The sequence below is a fragment of the Crocuta crocuta genome, unplaced genomic scaffold (assembly GCF_008692635.1).
Source record: "Crocuta crocuta isolate KB4526 unplaced genomic scaffold, BGI_CrCroc_1.0 scaffold99, whole genome shotgun sequence".
Taxonomy (NCBI): Eukaryota; Metazoa; Chordata; class Mammalia; order Carnivora; family Hyaenidae; genus Crocuta; species Crocuta crocuta.
Genome location: NW_027551560.1, coordinates 1,247,128 through 1,267,806, shown reverse-complemented (window position 1 = coordinate 1,267,806; position 20,679 = coordinate 1,247,128). Strand labels below are relative to the sequence as shown.

The 20,679-nt window shown below is 44.0% G+C and overlaps 1 protein-coding gene across 1 annotated transcript in view; it reads left to right on the top strand.

Annotated features, from left to right (window-relative positions):
• Window positions 1-20,679, top strand: part of FRMD3 (FERM domain containing 3) — a 299,629-nt gene that overhangs the window by 209,615 nt on the left and 69,335 nt on the right. Inside the window, exons 7-10 of the mRNA XM_077749548.1 lie at window positions 4,961-5,048; window positions 6,611-6,699; window positions 10,182-10,245; window positions 11,452-11,540. Coding sequence (XP_077605674.1) covers window positions 4,961-5,048; window positions 6,611-6,699; window positions 10,182-10,245; window positions 11,452-11,540 — 330 coding nt within the window. The remainder of the gene's footprint in view (window positions 1-4,960; window positions 5,049-6,610; window positions 6,700-10,181; window positions 10,246-11,451; window positions 11,541-20,679) is intronic.

Sequence of the window (20,679 nt, the reverse complement as noted above, 5' to 3'; positions counted from 1 at the left end):
CCTTCCCCGTTATCTCTCTCTCTCTCTCTCAAAAATAAATTTAAAAACCTTAAAAAAATAGTTGGAAAGACACCCATGACCTGCTAACTCTGTTTATGAATTAGAATATCACCAGATGCCCCGAAATCTCCTGTGCACCCTTCCCAGATCACCTCTTTCCTTCCCCTGCACTGTTCTGAATTTGGAGTTATTCACTCTCTTATTTTGCTTTTGTAAGTGTACCTGGTATTTATCACCAAATAATGCATTGCTTTTTGACTTTCATATAAATGGAATCATACTGTATTCTTGCATCTAGCATTCCCCTGTCAACATTGCTTTTGAGGTTTTTCCATGTGGATGCCTGTAGCCATAGGTCTTTATTTGTACTTCTTTGTAACTAATACTCTATGATACGAATATGTCACATTTTATGTATCCATTCTGTTGATGGGCATTTGGGTTATTTCCAGGTTTTTGCTATTACAAAGTCATTACAGCTTCTTGAATAATTCTCATGGGAGCATATGTAAAGGAGTTCCTAGCCTAGGTATAAACCCAAGTGTGGAATTTGGAGGGCCATAGAGTTTGTATAGTGTTTGCTTTTCTAGGAAGTGGTAGCTTGTTTGCTAATGGAGTTGCTCCAGCTTACATTCACACCCACAATACGTGAGGGTTCTCTGTGCTTCATAACATTTAAAAAAATTTTTTTAATGTTTATTTTTTTGAGAGGGAGAGAGAGCGCGTGAGCGGGGGGGAGGGGGGGTGGTGGAACAGGGAGAGAAAGAGAGAAGGAGACAGAATCTGAAGCAGACTCCAAACATGGGCTGTCAGCACAGAGCCTGATGCATGGCTCAAACTCACAAACCATGAAATCATGACCTGAGCCAAAGTCAGATGCTTAACTGATTGAGCCACCCAGGTGCCCCATAACTTTTTTTTAATCTTTCCTCTTATGCTCTTAAAAATTGAAATAGAACACAGATTCAGAAAAGTACACAGAACATAAATGTAAAGCTAGATGAATTATTACCAAAGCAAGCATGTGTGTAACTACCACCCAAGTCAGAGAGAATTGGTAACAGCTCAGAAGCTCCTGTTCTGCCCCTTTCTCAACATTTACCTTCTCTCTCCTCTCCTCTCCAAATGGAATCTCATCTCTGATTTTTAACACGTTAGTTGTGTTTTGCTCATTTTAAAAAGCCATTATAAACAAATTCATTCAGTGTGTACTCATTTATATTTGGCCTCTTTTGTTCAGTTTTATCTTTGTGATAGTTGCCCATGTTGTATGTAGCTTTAATTCATTTAATTTGTGGCTGTAGACATTCCATTGTCTCTCCATTCTCTTGTGCATCGACATTTGAATTTCCCAATTTTTACTGCTACAAAGGGCACTACTATGAGAATTCTATGTATTTCTTGGTGCAGCACACCCAAGTTTCTGTTGCGTATAAAACTATTAATGGAATTGCTGTATTACAAGGTAAACATGTTGGACTTTTGTAGATAATGCCAATTTCCCACATAGTTCTACCGAATTGCTGTCCCACCAGCAGTCTAGGAGTTGCTTTTTCTGCAAATCCTCATGAGTGCTTGGTACCATGTTTTAAATTTTAGCTATTTAAATGTATATAATGTATACATGACATATAAATGATTTCTCATAGTTTTAATTTGCGTTTTGCTGATCATGAGGAGGTTAAGCCCATTTTCATGTAATTGTAGGCTATTCAGATATCTGATAAAATGCCTATTTAAGTCTTTTGCTGATTCTTCTTTTGATATATATACACACACACATATATATACATTTTTATATTTTAAAAATTTATTGTTTATAGATTCATGGGAGTTTAAACAAAATTCTACATAGAAGTCCTTTTTTTTTTTTTTTTTTTTTTTTTTTTTTTTNTACCGGGGCTTCCATTTCACACTCTGGATGTGATCTCCCAGTGAGTGGAGGTCTTTGACTTTCACGGCTGCCCTTCTCTGGAGCTGTGTAGCCCTGCACCTGCTGCCATCTGTGGCTCATTGTTTGCAGCTAGAAATCAGATGCCTATCACATTTACAAAGGACAGGACAGTGGTCAGACCACCCAGGCAAGCAGAACCCATTCCTTTTCCAACATGAACTTCCAGATTTCACGATGAACTTGTTCCCAGAATGAATAGAAAAGAGGGGTGTGCTTGAAAACCAAACTTGGATTTTAAGAACACTGTGTGGTTTATTCAGAGGTGCTGATAATGTAACCACTAGGGAGAATGGCCAGCTCTCAGGAGCGGCTTATTAGTGCGGGATGGAGTAGAGCCCTTTCATGTCAAGCAGGGTTATCCCAAGTAGAGCTAATGGCCTGGGGCTACTTTGGCTCCAGTCCTGGGGTCCTGGCTCCCTTTGGCCTCCATCTGGGCCATTAGGCTGAAGTTCTGCGTTGATGGCCAGCAGATGCTGGACAGCTCAGCTCTGTGCTTTGTCTCTCTTTGGAGCCTCGTGGTGAGTGAGTGAGTGAGTGAGAGTGTTGCAGAGAAGGAAATAGCATCCAATATTTGGATTCAATGATTTGTTTTTCAGTGGAAGGGAAGCTATTACTCCTAGAACTTGCACAAGAGCTATGGAGAAATACCTGCATGTATTGAGAAAACTTTTCCTCCAGATCCCTTTTCCCTTCCCCATCAATATAGTTGGTGACTTTTCTGAGCCTATTGTTATGGTATCAAGAAGAGAAATAATTAACAATGACTGTGACTTGAAAAAAGAATCAAAGATAGGCATTGTATTGAAAGGGCCCGTACAGTGCTGATTAGGATGAATAAGGATACTGTTTTTATACATATCATGGTGAAACTTTAGAACACTAGGACTCAAGAGGAGGAAAGCCTGAAAGGCTTTAGAAAGACTTTATTTTCTTAAAGCAGGTGTTTTGGTTAATCCCTCAGAAATCTGTTCTGTAAAGGATGAATTAAAAATGATCTCTTCTTTGAAAAGACCACATATGGCTGCCTTTTCTTCCTTCTCCAAGTCCCTATAGATAATAGAAAAAGTACTAGAAAGCAGATTCAGGGAAGAATACCATTTTTGGGCTGGAAGTCCTACAGTGTCTCTGGAAGATGGGAAATAGATAGAGCAAATCCAGGTTAAATACCCACATAGGGTAGGAGTGGTTCTGGGCGCTTCAAGCAACAGATACACAGATGGCCATCATTGTGAGTGTGAAACTGCATTCGACACAGATGGGAAGCTTTGACCTCTTTCTCTGGTTTTTCATGGGCAACAGCAGGCTTGAGCTGGAGGTACCCTGTGTGTGGGCAACACCTGGAGGAACTACAACTTTCAGTTTGAAATCAAGTTACCAGCACACACTCTTCCCAGATGGCATGCCCCACCTCCTGCTCCTTCCCTACAAGCTCTGGAGGCCACTGCATTAAACAAGTAAAATGAATACAAAAATGAATTCCCGTTCATGGATCACCAAACACTTAAGGAAACATCAACTCCGTGAATGAGAGATTCTGACTCAGCCAACCAATGACCATCCCCAAGAAAACAGCATTAACGGTGTAAACAGGATTGGACTTTAAAGGGAACAACCTGGGCTTTCCTCGGACGAATAAAAGGAATTTATTGTATAAAATAAGAACAGGCAGCTATTTCCAGAGCCAATTAGATATTACATTGGAAATGCAACATTTAATTTATATTTTGAAAAACTCAAATGGTATTGAAAGCAGAATGCATGAGGCTGACAATAAATTAGCAAGCTGGAAATTTGGATTAAGAAATGATACAGAATGTATAAAAAGACCAATTTAAGAGAATGAAGCAAAGGTTATAAGGCATGGTGGGTAGACCTAGAGGCTCCAAAAATCCGTTTACTTGGGGCTCCCAAAGGAGAGAAGAGAAAGAAAGAAAGGTTGGGGAAGAGGAAGGACGTTGGGAAGAAAAGAAATAGCCAGGGAAAAATAGGAATCATTGGATTGAAAGTGTCCCCACAGTGCTGATCATGATGGGTAAAGACACTCCTTAGACATATCGTAGTGACATTTCAGTCACTCAGAGTAAAGAGAAGATCCCAAAAGGCTTTAGGGAGAAGGTAGATGGGATACTGTTTTGATTTAGAGGCATCATGATGTAGCTGTCTTGAGGGGGAGGGGAGGAAATCCATCCATGGGGAGAAGCGTGGGTGGAAATAGATTTAATATGACAATATAATCTTATGTTTTGGAAATAAAAACAAATTCCTGTTGTTTTCTTTAGCAAGCTCTTCTTGGTTGTTGGGGTTACATATTTATCCTTAGGGAATGGTTTGGATTCTCTGAGATACGTGTGGGATATTAACGTTAATCAAAGTGGAGTCTTTGAAATGCTGTGCAATCCTGCTTTGGAATTTAGCCTCAAAAGGCTTGATGGCCATCTGTATTGCAGCCCCTTTCCCCCTTGCTGAGGCCAAGCCCTTGTTTACCACCCCAGAGGACATGGCTAGGATTAGTGGCTGAGATTCCCTTTCAAAATCCAGAGCTTTCCAGTGGAATGGTTGACAGTTCATCCTACCAGATGGCTTTGTTCAGGCTTGTTGATAGGGTAATGGGATTGCCCATATTTTACCCTGAGCAAAAAGGAATGCTTATTTACCCTGGATAATCTTTTTAAGTGAGTGGGAAAGAACAGATGCTGACTTCTATTTCACATTAAGATTGAATTTGCAAGGCTTACTTATTGATAACTTGATAATGTTGACCGTACGGGTCACTGGAGCCCTCAGAGTACATGTAAGTTTTTACGGAACAATTAGGCAAGGAACACGGGCTTAGATTTCTTAGCAAAGGGCCTTTCATGGTGAGGGATAGTGATCAGCCTTCCTGATTACTATTTATGTAGGGATGTCTCTCTGTAGTTTAGGATATCACATTTTATTGAATGAAGGGACTCTGTGTTTCTATAATCTTCTGTATTAACACCCTAAACTATTCTTGTGTGATTTTAGAGGCCAGAGCCCACCAGATGCTGAATTTAACTTACTCCTGAAAGCTCACACTTTGGAAACCTATGGGGTAGACCCCCACCCATGCAAGGTGAGTGCCCCTCATAGCAGGTGGACATAAAATGATTGTTTTGCCCACAAGAGAGTTAATTGACATGCAGGATATTTCTACAGCCTGAACCATTGCCCCTAATTGGACAGGACAACAGTAGGCTGCAGTGTCATGTTCTGGTAGTTGATTTTCTCCATTGCAGCCTTCCAATTGCTTGCTTATTGCTATGTGTTTCATCAGTTAACACACATGATTCATTCATCCATAAAGTGGATGGTTCTACCCCTGAGAAGTTACAGGATCCTGACAGATTGATTTTCAGGATCATTGTCAGCAAGAACGAACTCCTGAAAACTCGGGAAGGTGGAAGAAAAAAAAGACTTAAGATTATATTTTGACATTAGGAATAATCGTTTTTCCTGTCTCCATTGTTCATATCACTTGACAGTATTTTTCTCAAGAATGTATCAGAATCACCTGGGCTCTACCCCAGAGCTGCTGAATCAGAATCGCAGATGGTGGGGGAATGTGCTTTTTTAACAAGCCCCCAAGATGATGCACACATTTTCCAGAAATGAAAACGGTTTTTTCCTTTCCATACCCTATACTAGCTACACATCAACCAGACACTAACTGGAATCCTAAACTAAGCATTTGAATTGGCCAGGCTCTTAAAGGTCAGTTCTTGAGTCCTTCTGGAATATTTCTTTACCCATATGGTACCAGCTAATGGTATTTGATAAAGTACTAGTTCTGTAGATTTTAGGCAGGCTGCTCATTAGAAGCATCTGGAAAACGTCATATACTCCTGCCACCCAATTATATCAGGCTCTGTGGGAGTACAGAGCAGGCTCTCCAGATGATTACAGCAGGCAGAGAGCTGGTGGTACTTGTTCACATTGGCATAGGCTGCTTCTTGCTCTGCCCATGCAAGTATTTTAGCATATTGGCCAGAATCCTCTTCCTAGTAATGGTATAAATCGGTTTATTCCATTTAGCAAATTAGATTTTATCCACAATTTTGAGCCCCTCTGTTTGTTTTATTTATTACTTGGAAACGGGCTTGATTTTTGTTGTCTTTCCTTTGCCTTTAGTGATCTATGCTTACTTTCTCTGGTTGAGGCTAGAAGCAAAGTAGGCATTTCTGGACCTTTCTTTACTTTAAAATTGCCAGGAATTTTGTGTAGAATTGAATGAAGTTAAGTTAGATGCTCAGGGCATTGGTTTCATAGCGTCTTTGGTTTGGGGGCTAATGATGACTGAGCACAGTTTGCCCACATTATAGGGCAGATCTGAGAACTCAGGTGGCCCCAGGACACACTTGGAAATAGAGTAGTTTAGGACTAATCTGTATTTTTTCAGGATGTTCCTGGAGAGGTAGAAGGTCTGTTCCTCGGAGGAAAAAGCTACATATTCCTTGACCTTCCCCGGATTTTAGAAGTATTATCCTTCCAAGTCTCATCTCAGAAACTTAGTTTATTGCCATGATCAATGGAATTAACCTGAAATTAATCCAGGAGGAAGATGAATGAGCATACCATTTATCATTTATTTATATATTTCTCAATCCATATGTTTTTGTTTATATATATTTTTTTCAGGATTCAACAGGCACAACAACATTTTTAGGGTTCACTGCAGCAGGCTTTGTGGTATTTCAGGGAAATAAGAGAATCCATTTGATAAAATGGTAAGTACTTCTTTGGGAAACTGGCTTACCATTTTTCTTAATCTTGTTTTTCTTTCCCAACCTTTGTTTGTCTGTTTGTTTTTGTTTTGTTTGGAAATGTCTGGAGAAAGGGGAATCCTTTGGCAGTGTTGGTGGGAACACATACTGGAAATGTCTGGTAGAGCGCTTAGCATTCATTTCTTTGCCATGGAGTGTCATTATGAAGGGATTATTCATCTATAATAAAAGCCAATCTAGGTTGCCCTAGACTTCAGTAGACCTGGGGTATGCCTTGGGCTCAGGGACTCTGTCTCCAGAGACAAGGTGTCCAGTGTTTCCTCACCAGGAGCTGCTGCTCTGGCCAGGGGGGTGACCCTGGGGTAGGGCAGGGTAAAGGTGCAAGTTCACTTGAATAACTCAGGACCCTCTTCTCCTGCTCACTTTCCTCCATTCTCTTCTGTTGGGTCCTTCGTTGCAGAATTGTCCTGTGTTATCCAATATATCAGTGAAGATGCTTTTGGCACAAAGTAACAGGAATGTCTCCTCACAGTGGCTCACCAGTAAGTGGACTGGTTATCTCACATGGCAGAAGTTCCAGAGGTCAGGCATTTCCATGACCCTTTAAGCTAACTGCCTGACGACACCACGAAGGATCTGGGTCTCCATTTTCTTCTCTGTCATCCCTGGGCAGTGGCTTTTGTCTCCAGCTCATGGTCATAAGATGGCCACTCATGCAACTCTGTCCATCGCATCTTCATACAGCAATACCCAGCACTTGGAGGAGAGCATCCCTTCCATGTGTCTCTTATTAAAACGAGGATGACTTGTTTAACAGAAGCCCCTGTAGGAGAGTTCCCATGTATCTAATAGGGTAGGATTGGATTACAGGCACCTACTTAAGCCAATCCCTCCGAGAAGAGTAGGGACTCCATGACTGGGCTGGTCAAATCAAGACCTACCTCTTGCAGCTGAAAAGAGCATCATCTGTATGAACATGTCACCTGGAGGAAGAAAAAAGTCTGAGTCACATCAGTACAGAAGTGGGAAGATGGAGCAGGATATAGGTGACCAGCAGCACCTGCTGGGTCAAATCAAGGAGCAAGATGGTTTGGGCAAAGAGCGAGAAGGCTGAACATACATGGAATACTGTAAAGGCTCAGTGTTATTCATAGATTCAGCTTGATTTCGTTTCCTCCCTGATGGCCCCTGACAGGTTTGTCATCCCCATCCTGTCTCACTGGGTGGTGGGCTCACCCCTCTGGTCTGAAGTTGTTCTTGATGGGCCAGTGGGCATCCATTTTCAGTCCTGGGCTGGAAATGCTCTTACACTTTCCTGAACCTCGGTTTTGACGTTCTGTTGCCTTCAGGATTTCTTCTAAGCACCCCTTTATCAACACCCTCTCTTTGTGTACTGTCCTCCTGGCACCTCCCCCTTCCCCTTCAAACCTGCTCTGCTGGGTTAGCATCAGCCAATTTATGTCCAATCTGCTGCTGCACCATCAGCTCTTCCTTATGACCAGCCCTCTCTTTCTGAGACCCCCAATTTCACCAATCTCTTCCTTGACCTCTCTGTCACTGTCTTTTGTTTAGTTCCTACTTTCAGCTCCCCTCCATGCCCACTTGTTCTCTTTCTCCACAATGAGTGTTCTCAAAACTTACCTGCAATAAACCTCTTAGCTTTTCTGAGTCTCTGTGTATTCATCCATAAGGTAGGAATCAGTTATATCTGGCTGCTCTTCAGGGAGGAGGGAAGATGGGGGAGAAGCAGATGTGACTGTGTCTGAGTGGTGGGATTCACAAACTCTGACATTTTGTGTCTGTGTAGCACTGTGGGGTGACTATGTTTCTTCTCTGTGTTTTCTGCACCTCATAAAGAAGGGCATTTATTAATCACCCTTCAGGCCATTTCAGAATAAGCTCCCTAGGAATTCCTACTCACTTTGGGAAGCCTGGAAAATTTGGGAAATTCTCCGATCATACCCTAGGATCACAGAAGACTGGGGAGTCCTGACAGATGCTAGATCCTCAGGTTTCTGAATGGCCTCAACTCTGAACTAGATAGGGAAGAACCTGACAGGTCTCCAGTGCAGATTAATTGCACTTCACTGCCCCCTTGGGCTTCCGTTTCTTTCTGGGTCCACAGAAGTGTTGAGATGGACAATCCTTAGACCGTTTGTTTCTGGGTTCTAGGTCTTGGAGTTCCTGGTGGGATGTTTGATGTCATCCCCACCCTTTTCTAGCCTCTGCTTAGGCGCGTGTGTTTGGAACAGCTGTGGACAAGTTACTAAAACAAATTTGATTCCCACATTAATCCTAGTTTTGTTTTGTTTTTGTTTTTTAACACCCATTGATCTCTGTCACTCTTGCAAATGCTTTCCTAAGTTTAAACAGCTTAATGTGACCACACTGTCCCCCCCAACCCCCCCCCCCAAGGAAAAGCACAGGGGCACATGTCAGTCTCCTAGGAATTAGATCAAAGGAATAGAAATAGAATTGTCTCTCCTCTCTACATATATCTTCTCACCAAGGAGGTGACCTAAGGTCCCCACTTAAGGCAGATTTTAATTGGGCATCTCCTTCAATGTGGATGGAACTTGAGGGTGTTATGCTGAGTGAAGTAAGTCAGGCAGAGAAGGATATATACCATATGTTTTCACATATAGGTGGATTTGGTGGAATTAACAGAGGATCATAGGGCAGGAGAAGGGGAAAAATAGTGGGGGAGAGGGAGGGAGGCAAACCATGAGAAACTCTTGAATGCTGAGAACAAACTGAGGGCTGATAGGGGTGGGGGAGAGGGGAAGGGGGGTGATGGGCATGGAGGAGGGCACTTGTGGGGATGAGCACTGGGTGTTATATGGAAACCAACTTGACAATAAACTATTTAAGAAAAAAAATTGAGCAGCTCCTTAAGATAAAACCAGAAGTCACTCTTCTGAGTCCAGTGTGTCTAGTTGTCCTCACAATTTTGAACATCTCATTATCTAATAAAATGATTCTTTTGTGAACAGGGAGGGCAGAAATGAAAATTTTGCAGTGTCGTGTGTGTTCCCTGATGGATGTGAAAGGGTGAGGGAGGCAGATACTGTGAATCCGTGTCATTTCATTACTCAAACCTGAAATAATCACATTCTTCGTACCTCACAAAGTGGGTTGGCCGGTTAATACTGTTTTGGTCGTTAATGTTCATGAAACCGCCAGAGCTCCTTGGAAGAGAGATGCAACTTGACTGTAAAAAATGGAATAAATAATTCTGAGCTGCCTACGGAGACTCTCTTGGGAGGCAAATTGCTGTATAATTCACTTGGGGGCTTTTCACTGCTCATTAGGCCTTCACTGATGATAAGATAATATCTTATTTCATTGCAGTCTGCTCGGTATTTGTGAGTCAGCCAGATTCCTCTGGGAAACCCAGGTACCTTGGTTAGCTGCCAGGGTTTTTTTTGGTTGTTTTTCTTTTTGTTTTTGTTTCCATCTCACCCAAAGAGATTTTCTTTTCTTAGGCCGGATGTCTGCAAATTGAAGTTTGAAGGGAAGACATTTTATGTGATTGGCACCCAGAAGGAGGTCAGCTACTGCTTTTGAATTACCTGTAGTTGTGTGTGCATGTGTGCATGTGTGTGAGTGGGACACAGGCATAAAATGTGCCTTTAGTGTTGTAGCCCTAGGACACCACCACTTTGAAGTTTAATGATGCTAATGGAAGCTCCACCTGAACATCTGAGAGGTAAACAAATAGGGGGTTTGCACATTTAAGACCAAAAGTCNATGGAAACCAACTTGACAATAAACTATTTGTAAGAAAAAAAATAAAGAAAAGAAAAAAAAGACCAAAGTCAGTGAACAATGTGGAACCATATACTGCTGTGTAAAAAAATATCCTCAATTAGACTTGAGAAATAGCAAATGGAGCCTCCTCCTGAAACTAATATTACACTTTGTGTTAACTAACTGGAATTTAAAAGTAAAATAAAATGGGACCACCTCCTACCTCTGTAATCTGCCAAAATATAGATTTATGAAACAAGTGAAGAATACTTTTAAAGCTGTATTAATCAACCACTGCTGGCTAGAGTTTCATGAATAGAGTCTAGACGCCCCAGGAGTCTTCACATAAAGAAGTTACCAGTTGTAGGTGGAGTTAATCTGGGAATGCATTTGAGAGGAAGCTGTTAGGGAGGCTCTGAACCTCAGAGCTAGGTCTGGAAGTCTGCAGCTTTTCTTGATCCTAGTTTTCAGTACAAGCACTGGTTATTCAAGGATGGCAAATACGTTTTTAAAGGAATCCAAGTCTGACCAAGAGGTGAGTGGTTCCTGGAGTGTTGCGAAGGATTGTGAGGCTGTTTTTTGTTAGAAACTGGGCCCAGATAGATTCATGATGTCTGTAAAGGGTGAGGGAAGGGGAGACACCATTTCAAAAACACTTTTCTTTCTTTCTTTCTTTTTTTGTTTTAGAGAGAAAGTGCATGTGAGCAGGGGTGGGAAGGGGTAGAGGGAGAGAGAGAGAGAGATTGAGAATCTTAAACAGGCTCCGTGCTCAGCGTAGAGCCTGACATGGGGCTTGGTCCCATGACCCTGGGATCATGACCTGAGCCAAAACCAAGAGTTGGATGCTCAACCAACTGAGCCACCCAGGTCCCCCAACAATACTTTTAAGACCATAGTAATGCATAAATTACTTTTAATTTGTGTAGTAGGTGGCAGGATGCAACATGAAAAACATAAACTATGTTTAACATGCCTATTCTTATTTTGTTTTGTCTTTTTTATTAGAAAAAAGCCATGTTGGCATTCCATACTTCAACACCAGCTGCCTGCAAACATCTTTGGAAGTGTGGGGTGGAGAACCAGGCCTTTTATAAGTGAGTAGCCTTTATTCATTGAATCACAGGTTTTTAAAGCCACCATAGAACCATTTATATTTTGCAAATAGCCTCATAATCATTTCTTTTAATTCAGTCCTTTTTATTACACTGAAGGGAATTATAAGTTCAGTGTGTCATGCAGGGTGACTCCCAACCACTGTTGGCCCAGCCAAGCCTGAGCTCTGTGTTGGGTGACGCCCATAGAATTGCTGTGGGCCGTTTGTTTGTTTTTATTTAGCATTGTTATTTCCATTCACAGAATCTGGTTTGGGTTGGGTGCCTCCCTTGGAAGCAGACCTCAAGATGGGTTGAGTTCAAGTAGTTTCTTTGGGATGTGGTTTCTGGACATACCAGTAGGGGAGTGGGGAAGAGAGATGGGACAGCAAACGATATAGGGCATATTGTTGAGCAGGTCACTCGTGAGGGCAGCCGTGCTCAGCCCCGCTGGGGGACTCTTATCAGGCTGTAGAACATATCTCCGAGTTCTCCCACTGACCAGCAAAGGGCGCAGGCTGTTTGTCCACCGATTCCCCATTCATTTTGGTGGAAGGCCACTTCAGAGGGCAGAGTTCATACTCTGGCTTACTCTGAAGGTGGGCTGAATGTGCTCTCAAAACCAGAAAAGGAAAGCTTTGGCAGAGTCACCGGTGTTCATAATCAGAGGCCTTTAGCGTACAGAGATGAGAGCCAAATGTTTGCGGGCAGAATGCCGCCGGAGTCAAACATCATGGAGAATCAGTACTGGACAGGACTTCAGAAACCACCGATAACACTCTCAGGCTTCGAAAGAGCTTCAAATTAAGGTCTTTCCACTGAGTTCCAGCTTCTCCTCTTTGAGGCACATTTGGTCACTGGAAGAGCAGTGGTGGTGGACGCAGGTAAGAGCCCGGGCCAGCCCTGCCCAGGGTATCAGCACTGCTGGTCCCCGGAACTCATTCAGGGTACTTTTGCTCCATCAGCCCCCAACACTGAATTCTGCCGTGCTCTTTAGAAAATGCTGAGTTTCTGGACCTCCTGGGCTTTGGCTGACAAGGATGAGGAGAATGATGGCTTAGACCTTCTTTTTCAAATCCTTTTTTATCCACAGAGCTTTTTTCCTCAAGCAGATATATAGGCAAAGCCTAGCATGCTTTAGATAAAAATAGGCAAAAATAGAGAAGCTGTGGTTGTTGGCAGGGGTCAGAGTTGGGACTGGGGACCGGAGACCTTTCGCCCATTGCTCACTGCTTCTCAGGAGCTTGGGTGACCAGGTGACAGTCCCATGTCCTGGGAGACCCCTCAGTCCCAGGCAGATCCTGTCAGGAGCATAGTTTGAAAGCCCTCGGATGAGATTAACTACACAAGGCTGTGAATGAGAATGTGTATCAAGAGCTTCTCACAACTGTCTTCACCTCAAAGCATCATTGGGTCCCTCGTGGTTTTGGGGAACTGGTGTGAAAGGGTACCCGATGGCCTCTGAAATCAGCATGTGCAAGTCCTATATGTGACAGCTGGGAGAGGAAGAGGCAGAGGGTTTGAGGCTCTGTCTCTAGTTGAGGCCTGCACATATTTTGTTGTTGTTTGTAATTATTTAAAAATTGAGATCATATACCACAAAATTCACTCTTTTAAAGTATACATTCAGTGATTTTTAGTATAATTCACAAAGTCACACAACCATCACCGCTGTCTAATTCCATTTTTATCACTCCCCCAAAGAAACCTTGCATCCATTAACAAGTCACTCCCCATCCCCCTCCTCCCCAAGACCTTGGCAACCATTGATTTACTTTCTGTGTTTATGGATTCACCCATTCTGGACATTCATATAAACAGAATCATAAACTATGTGGCCTTTTGTGCCTGGCTTCTTTCACTTAAGGTAATGTTTTCAAGGTTCATTCATGTTGTAGCATTTATCACTCCTTCATTTCTTTCTATGGCTGAATAATCCATTGTTTGGATAGACCATGTTTTGTTTATGTATTCATCAGTTGATGGGCATTTGGGTTGTTCCCTTTTTTATGATGAATAATGCTCTAGGTATATCCATATAAAAGTTTTTCTCCAGGCTGTTATTTTAGGTTTATACCTAGGGGTGGTGTTTTGGATCATTGGGTAACGGTATGCGCAACATGTTGAGAAACTGACAAACTATTTTTGGAACCTAAGCTTTTGGAACTCTTCTGTTCCTCCTTTGATGAAATCATCTGGTTCCTGTCAAGGGATAATTTAGAGACATCTAGTTAGCTTGAATGAATCTTTTCTCACAAATGAGGGAGCTGTTAGATGGGAGTTTTGAAACAAAGCAAAACAAGATGCATCGTGACCTATTTTATTGTAGATTTTGATGTACACATCTTTATTAGATCAGATCTCTCTGAAGGGAGGAACTGGGTTCTTCTTAGCTTTGTATCTGCTAAAGACCTCATGCATTAAAAGGATATTGCCTGGATCAATTGATAAGGCATGGTTCCTATCCATAGGAGATTGTATTTTGTGATAGTGACCAAAAGGGAAGTACAAATAAAATGCTGGCGGGGAGGACCCAAAATAGGGGTGAGTCTTGCCTCCAGGGGAGCAAGGTGGTGAAAGGGCATTCTGGAAAAAAAAAAAAGACCAAGGCAGGAAAGTGGAAGACATTGTGGGTAATAAGCAGCTACACAAGGCTGGAGTGGAGGGTAGATGAGGCAGACCGGGAGGAGATGAGGGGCCAGGAACAGAGGGCTCAGCCATGGGGAAAGAGGCAGCAGAGGAGAGTTAGATGGCTGCTAGCCACACTCAGTGTAAGGGGAGGGTGTAAGGAAGGGGAATGCTCCGTAGATAGACCTTTTAGAGGCATCTCAGTAAGCCCTTCTTGGGAGGGGTTTAGCACAGCTTTGAAGATCCTTAGTGAAATTCTAGGATCTCTAGCAAAGAATAACTTTGGCCATTAATTGGTTCTTTGCACACATATTGTTTTATCACCCATGAGGGAGTCTTTTGATGGATGGAGTCAAATAAAGGCAAAACCAGAATTGAAAAGAGGAGGAAGAAGGAGAAAAGCCCTGCACACTGGGGGATTTGTTTTGCACATTTTAGGGTGTGTGCATTAGCTGGCAGCGAGGGAAGACGTCAGTGTGATAATGCTATTATTAGACGGGCCGACCAGGCACATCAGAGGAACCTCTCCCCCTCTTCTGTGGATGCTTCCGAAGACCCAGAGGCTTGAGTGGACAGGATGAGTGGCACCGTACAGATCTTCCTTGACTTACGATGGGGCTACACCCTGATAAAGCATCCTATGTTAAAAATACCATAAATCAAACCATCATACATTGGGAACCTTCTTTCTAGAGGTGATGGAGTCATTGCACCTCCGCTTTGTTAGACCAGGCTATCCCCATCTCCCTCATGGGGACATCTGATCCCTAATATTTGTACTTATCTGAGTTCCGTTGGAACCCTTTGTTCCTTCATTGTTCCATAACCATCCCTGTTTTTCAAGGAGAAGGAAAGATATGACTTATTCTGACGCAGCTGTGTGACCTCGGACAGGTCTGGCCTCAGCTTTCTCATCTCAACAATGGAGGGGACAGGGATTCAGGCGAGACTCGTTTGCCTCCCTGTGGCCGAGTGTTAATCAGAGTGGGCCTTGGAAGTGAAAGACTTGGCTTTGAGTCTTGATCTGTAATTTACTAGCGGTGTGGCCTGGAACAAAGCACTTAAACCCTGAGCCCCGACTTTGTTTTGCATTTAAAATGTGATCGGTCATACCTGCTGGTCAGTGCTTAGTTGTACCAGGCACACTGACCATCGAGGAGTGGTGATCGCAGCAGTGACCACGACTACTTCCCCCTCCACTGATGACTAAAGGTTTTTGAGCACCAGTTCGTTGCAGAGTCCAGGCCCTTGACTCTGAAGGGTTCCAGTTCTGTTAAGCTCAGGGGTGGGCACCTGCTTCTAACTCTGTCCACCTGGCACTGCGTTGTAATGGTCTCTGCTGTCAGAGCAATACCCTGATTTTCTGATTTCGTTTCCTGGGTTGAGGGTGGCTTGCTTCCTCCTTTCCTGCCTGATCTGCCCTAGTAACAGGGAGGTGGGTGGCTGACTCCAAGGAATTCCTTGGTGTGCTTTTAAAACATGAATGTGCTGCTAGTTGTCAGCTGGCCCGGAGACACCCATCAGGTTGGAAAGCCCTGGCTCTGAGATCTGCTGCCTGGGAATGGAGCCCAGTGCAGAAACTCTGATTCTCCCTCCTGCTCCAATCCCCAGGGGATCCCCTGACAGGCAGTCACCATTTCAGAGCTTCCTTTCTGCTGCGTGTTTTCTAGGTGCCACTGCTCCTGTGGTGCTGGTTCCCCAGGCACACGCTGGATGTGGTGAAGGGTTTGGGGACTCGGGGTTCCATTCAGTGAATCTGTCACACTTGCTTCATGCCGTGCTCCAGGGACACTGTAGAGGCTCAAATGACACTCTTCACCCTCAACTTTGTGCAGAATTGTTTGCAGGGAGTAAAGGCAGTCCCTAACACATTTCTTGCCCAGATTTTGGTACGTATTTTGTCAGAGAAATGGCATTACACTTGGTAGGTAAGGTAGGTAAGGACGCAGACAGCTCACTACACGAGTGCCTCTTGCACTTCTGTGAGCACATGAGTTATCCACAGATCCTGTCAGAATGTGAATTGTGATTCACTAGATTCGTGTGGGGATCAGAGTCCATATTTCTTTTTGAGAGAGAGAGAGAGCAAGTGGGGGAGAGGGGCAAAAGGAGAGCGATATTGAGAGAGAGAATCTTAAGTAGGCTCTGCTCAGTGTGGAGCCCGACATGGGGCTTGATCCTGGGACTCTAGGGATCATGACCTGAGCCGAAATCAAAAGTCAGATGCTCCATTGACTAAGCCACCCAGGTGCCCACAGAGTCGATATTTCTTAAAAGAAATTTATTAATGTTTATTTATTTTTGAGAGAAAGAGACAGAATGCAAGCAGGGGAAGAATAGAGAGAGAGGGAGACAAAGAATTCAAAACAGGCTCCAGGCTCTGAGCTGTCAGCACAGAGCCTGATGTGGGGCTCGAACTCATGAACCACAAGATCATGACCTGAGCCGGGTCAGACGCTCAACCAACTGAATTACCCAGGTGCCTCAAGTCCATGTTTCTAAGAAGCTTCCTGGTGAGGCTGGGCTGCAGGCCCATGGACTGCTCTTTGAGTAATAAGGTTCTAATCCAGTGGTTCTCAGAGCTCACTGCACATTAGAACCACCTGGGGGAGCTTTTAAAAACTACCAAGCTGTGGACCCAACCCTAAATCCAATTAAGTCAGAATCCCAGTCTTCACAAAAACATGGACACAAATGTTCATAGTGGCATTATTCATAATAGCTACAGTGCTCATCAAGTGATGAACAGAAAAAAGAAAGAGAAATATCCGTGCAATGGACATTTATTTGTTCAGCTGTTCAGAGGAATGAAGTACTGCTCTGTGCCACAGCACGGATGGGCCTGGACAGCATAAAGCTTGGGGCGCCTGGAGGGCTCAGTCCGTTAAGCATCTGATTCTTGGTTTTGTTTGGGTCATGATCTCACAGTTTGTGAGTTTGAGCCCTGCGTCGGGCTCTATCTAGGTTGACAGTGTGGAGCCTGCTTGGGAGTCTGTTTCCCTCCCTATCTGTCCCTCCCCTGGTCGCTCTCTCTCTCTCAAAAATAAATAAACATTAAAAAAAAAAAGCATGAAGCTATGTGGAAAGAAGCCAGACATAAAAGGCCACATATTGTACGATTCTATTTGTATGAAACGTCCAGAATAGGCAAATCCTTACAGACAGAGAGTAGCGTAGTGATTGCCTAGGACACTGGGGTGGAGGAGGTGAGGGCAGGAAATGAGAGGCTGGTTTCTTCTGGGGCGATGAAAATTTTTTTTTTAATTTTGTGAATTATATTAAAGACCACTGATGTGTATGATCTACAAGGGTGAACTTTATGGTATGTGGATTAGATCTCAATAATTTGTCATTAAAAAAAGTCAGAATCTGCGGTGAGAGATCTAGGTGTTGGTAGAACTAAATCTTTCCCAGGTGGTGCTAATGTGCAGGCTAGGGTTAAGTGCTCTAATCCAGTGATTCTTAAAGTAGGGTCATTAGACCAGCATCAGCATGGCCTGGGAACTTGCTAGAAATGCAGATTCTTGGGCTCCACCCCAGACTTACTGAATCAGAAACTTGTGTTTTGAGAAGCCTGTTGGGTGAATCTGAAGTCTGAGAACCTTCATGGCTAATGCATTATTTTAAAAATACAGATCTGTATTTGCAGCTCAGTTTCTCCAGCTTCTATTATGTTACAATTGTTAAGGGAATTAACCCCTCTGTGCCTCAGCTTCCTCCCAGAAAAAGGTGGATTGCTTCCTCTTAAAAGATAGCTATGAGGATAAATCAAATTAACATGTTTGAGATACTTTGGATGGCACATGGCCCATAGTGGGTGCTCAATAATTACTTGTGTTGTTATGGCTGTAGGTACCCCACAAGCTGCCAACCATGATAAAATGGGAAGTTGTACTGTTGATTCTATAGGTGACCTCTTAGACCACCACCCAACATATCCCCNAGGTCAGAGGTGGGGCTGTGTGTCAAATGACCCTGTCACTTAGTGAGCACTTCGAGCATTCCAGGCACTGTCTGCATGCATGGCACATCTCGCACGTGGTACCCCATTTATTTATTCATTTCATTTGTTAAAGGCTTTTTTTCCTAAGTTTTATTTATTTATTTTTAGAGAGAGAGTGCAAGCAGGGGAGGAGCGGAGAGGGAGGGAGAGAGCCCAAGTAGGCTCCATAGCATCAGTGCCGAGCCTGATGCGGGCCTCGAACTCATGAACTGTGAGATCATGGCTTGAGCTGAAATCAAGAGTCGGACGCTCAACCGACTGAGCCACCCAGGGGCCCCAGGTACTCCACTGAAAGCACAGCTTCAATGTCGGGACTGGGCAGAACCCCCTAATGTGGTAGGAAGGGATCTCGGGCTACAGTGGCTGCAGTCCTGGGGTGGAGATGGTGGGGGGCTGTGGCCAGGCCACCATGTGGACATGTAGTTGTTGTCAAGCCAGGTGTTGTTGGTAAATTGGGGACTGTCTGGGTTTCTCTGTGAGTCTGATGTTTGAGAACAGTCTTCTGTAGCTTCTGTGCTGGGATTTTGGTGGGGGGCTGCAGATGGCAGTGGGGAGAGGGCAGACAGGAGAGAGACTGGAGGAGACAGAATTGCTGTTTAGCTTTTGTGCATTCATTGCATTCAGTGGGCAAACTTTTGCTCTGGGCCCCTTATTGATGAGAGAGCCTGGTGAAATGAGCCCCGGAACACGTCCACTAGTTAGAGCATGGAGGTTCTCTTATTGGCTTCCAGAGTGTTTGAAATAGTTCCCCGGCATCTCCATGGTTAAGAGGATTGGCTCTGGCGGCTCAATAGTGAGAAGGCAATGGAGAGGTTTGAGAGTGATCTTAGGAAGGGAGGGAAACTATTCTACAATGGTCAGGAGCTTTCAATCATTTGATCTTGCTTAACCCTCCTCAGAACACTATGAATTAACTATTGTAATACCCTCCGCCCTGCCCCTTAAAAAATTCATGGACAAACTGAGGCTTGGAAAACCCCCAAAAGCAGGTAGGAGCCTTGGGCCTCTGCTCTCCCAGGTAAAACAGCATCTTTTGGGTCATTCAAGGAGATTATGGGGACTCTGAGTTCTTAGATGCAAGTGTACTGCCTTGGAATGCTGGGGTGTATGATAAAAAGTCAGACCTGCTGAATGAGAATCTCTAGCGATGGAGCCTGAGTTTTAACCCCCATTCCAGATGCTGCTGGCATATGGCCAGGATTGGAAACACCTGGAGACATGTCCTGTAACCCAGCCACCTCTCTTTTCCCCTGACCATCTACCTCCATCCTACGTGCTTCCCAGAGGTTTATGTTGTTCGAGCTCTTGGGATAAACTCCCCTGTTAGAAGTCCATTAAAGATCTCAACCCAGGGGCAGCTGGGTGGTTCAGTCGGTGGAGCGTCCAACTTCAGCTCAGGTCGTGATCTCGAGGTTCTTGAGTTCAAGCCCCACATCGGGCTCATTGCTGTCAGCAAAGAGCCCGCTTCTGATCCTGTCCCCCTCGCTCTGCCCCTCCCTCCCTTGCTTGTGCTCTCTCAAAAATAAATAAACATTTAAAAAGAAGAGATCTCAAGCCAAGCATGATTGGGAGCTTGCCTGCACATTTGGGAGGGCTGGGAATTGGCAGTAAATCTCTCAGGAGAGTGTTTCTCAGCAAATGAAATGACACAAATAGTCATCAAGGGCAGTCGGCCGCCAGAAAGCAGCCAACACCATTTTCACTCCTCATATCCTGAGTAGGCAGCCCTTCACATTCTCTGTGAAATGTGTCTTCTGACCTGAGGGTTTGTGTGGATACAGAGAAGCACCGAGGCCTCCCACTGAGAGGCCAGTGTGAGATGGCAGTGGTCTCCTTGAGGGTCCCCAAGAGCCGAGCTGAGGCTGAACAGTGAAAAGCCCAGCCACCCCCCTCCCCACAAGAGGCCCCCTGGAAGTGCTGGGCTTGCCACACCCCTTTGAGCTTCTGGGATCTTCTATAAACTGGGCACAGAGCTGCCTTTGATCCAATTTTTCTTTTTTAAATAATGTTTTGTTTATGTATTTATTTATTTATTTATTTGTGAGAGAGAGAGCGTGTGAGAAGGGGAGAAGGGCAGAAGGAGAGAGAGACTCTTAAGCAGGCATGATGACCCTGGCATCATGACTTGAGCCCCCAAATCAAGAGTCAGACGCTCAACTGACTGAGCTACCAAGGTGCCCCATTAATTAATGTTTTTTTGAAGTATAGTGGACATGATGTTACATTAGTTTTAGGGGTTAAAAACTCCATTTAAGGCTCTTATCCTTCTTAGTGGACTGCCTTGCCTCAAGGATCCTTAGAACCTAGAACAACAATAAGAAACATTCTGAAAGCAGAAGCTTCTTTAAAAGTTTCTCAGCTCCGCTGTCTCTGAGGCTGGGGAACAGCCTGTGGAGAAGATGGGGAGAAAGACATGTAGATGAGCCTTTTCTCAGACTTCTGTAGATAATGTGTCAGGCTCCCCGGGGTTCTGTGTGTATCTGTGTGTGTGTGTGTGGGGTGGGGGGGGGG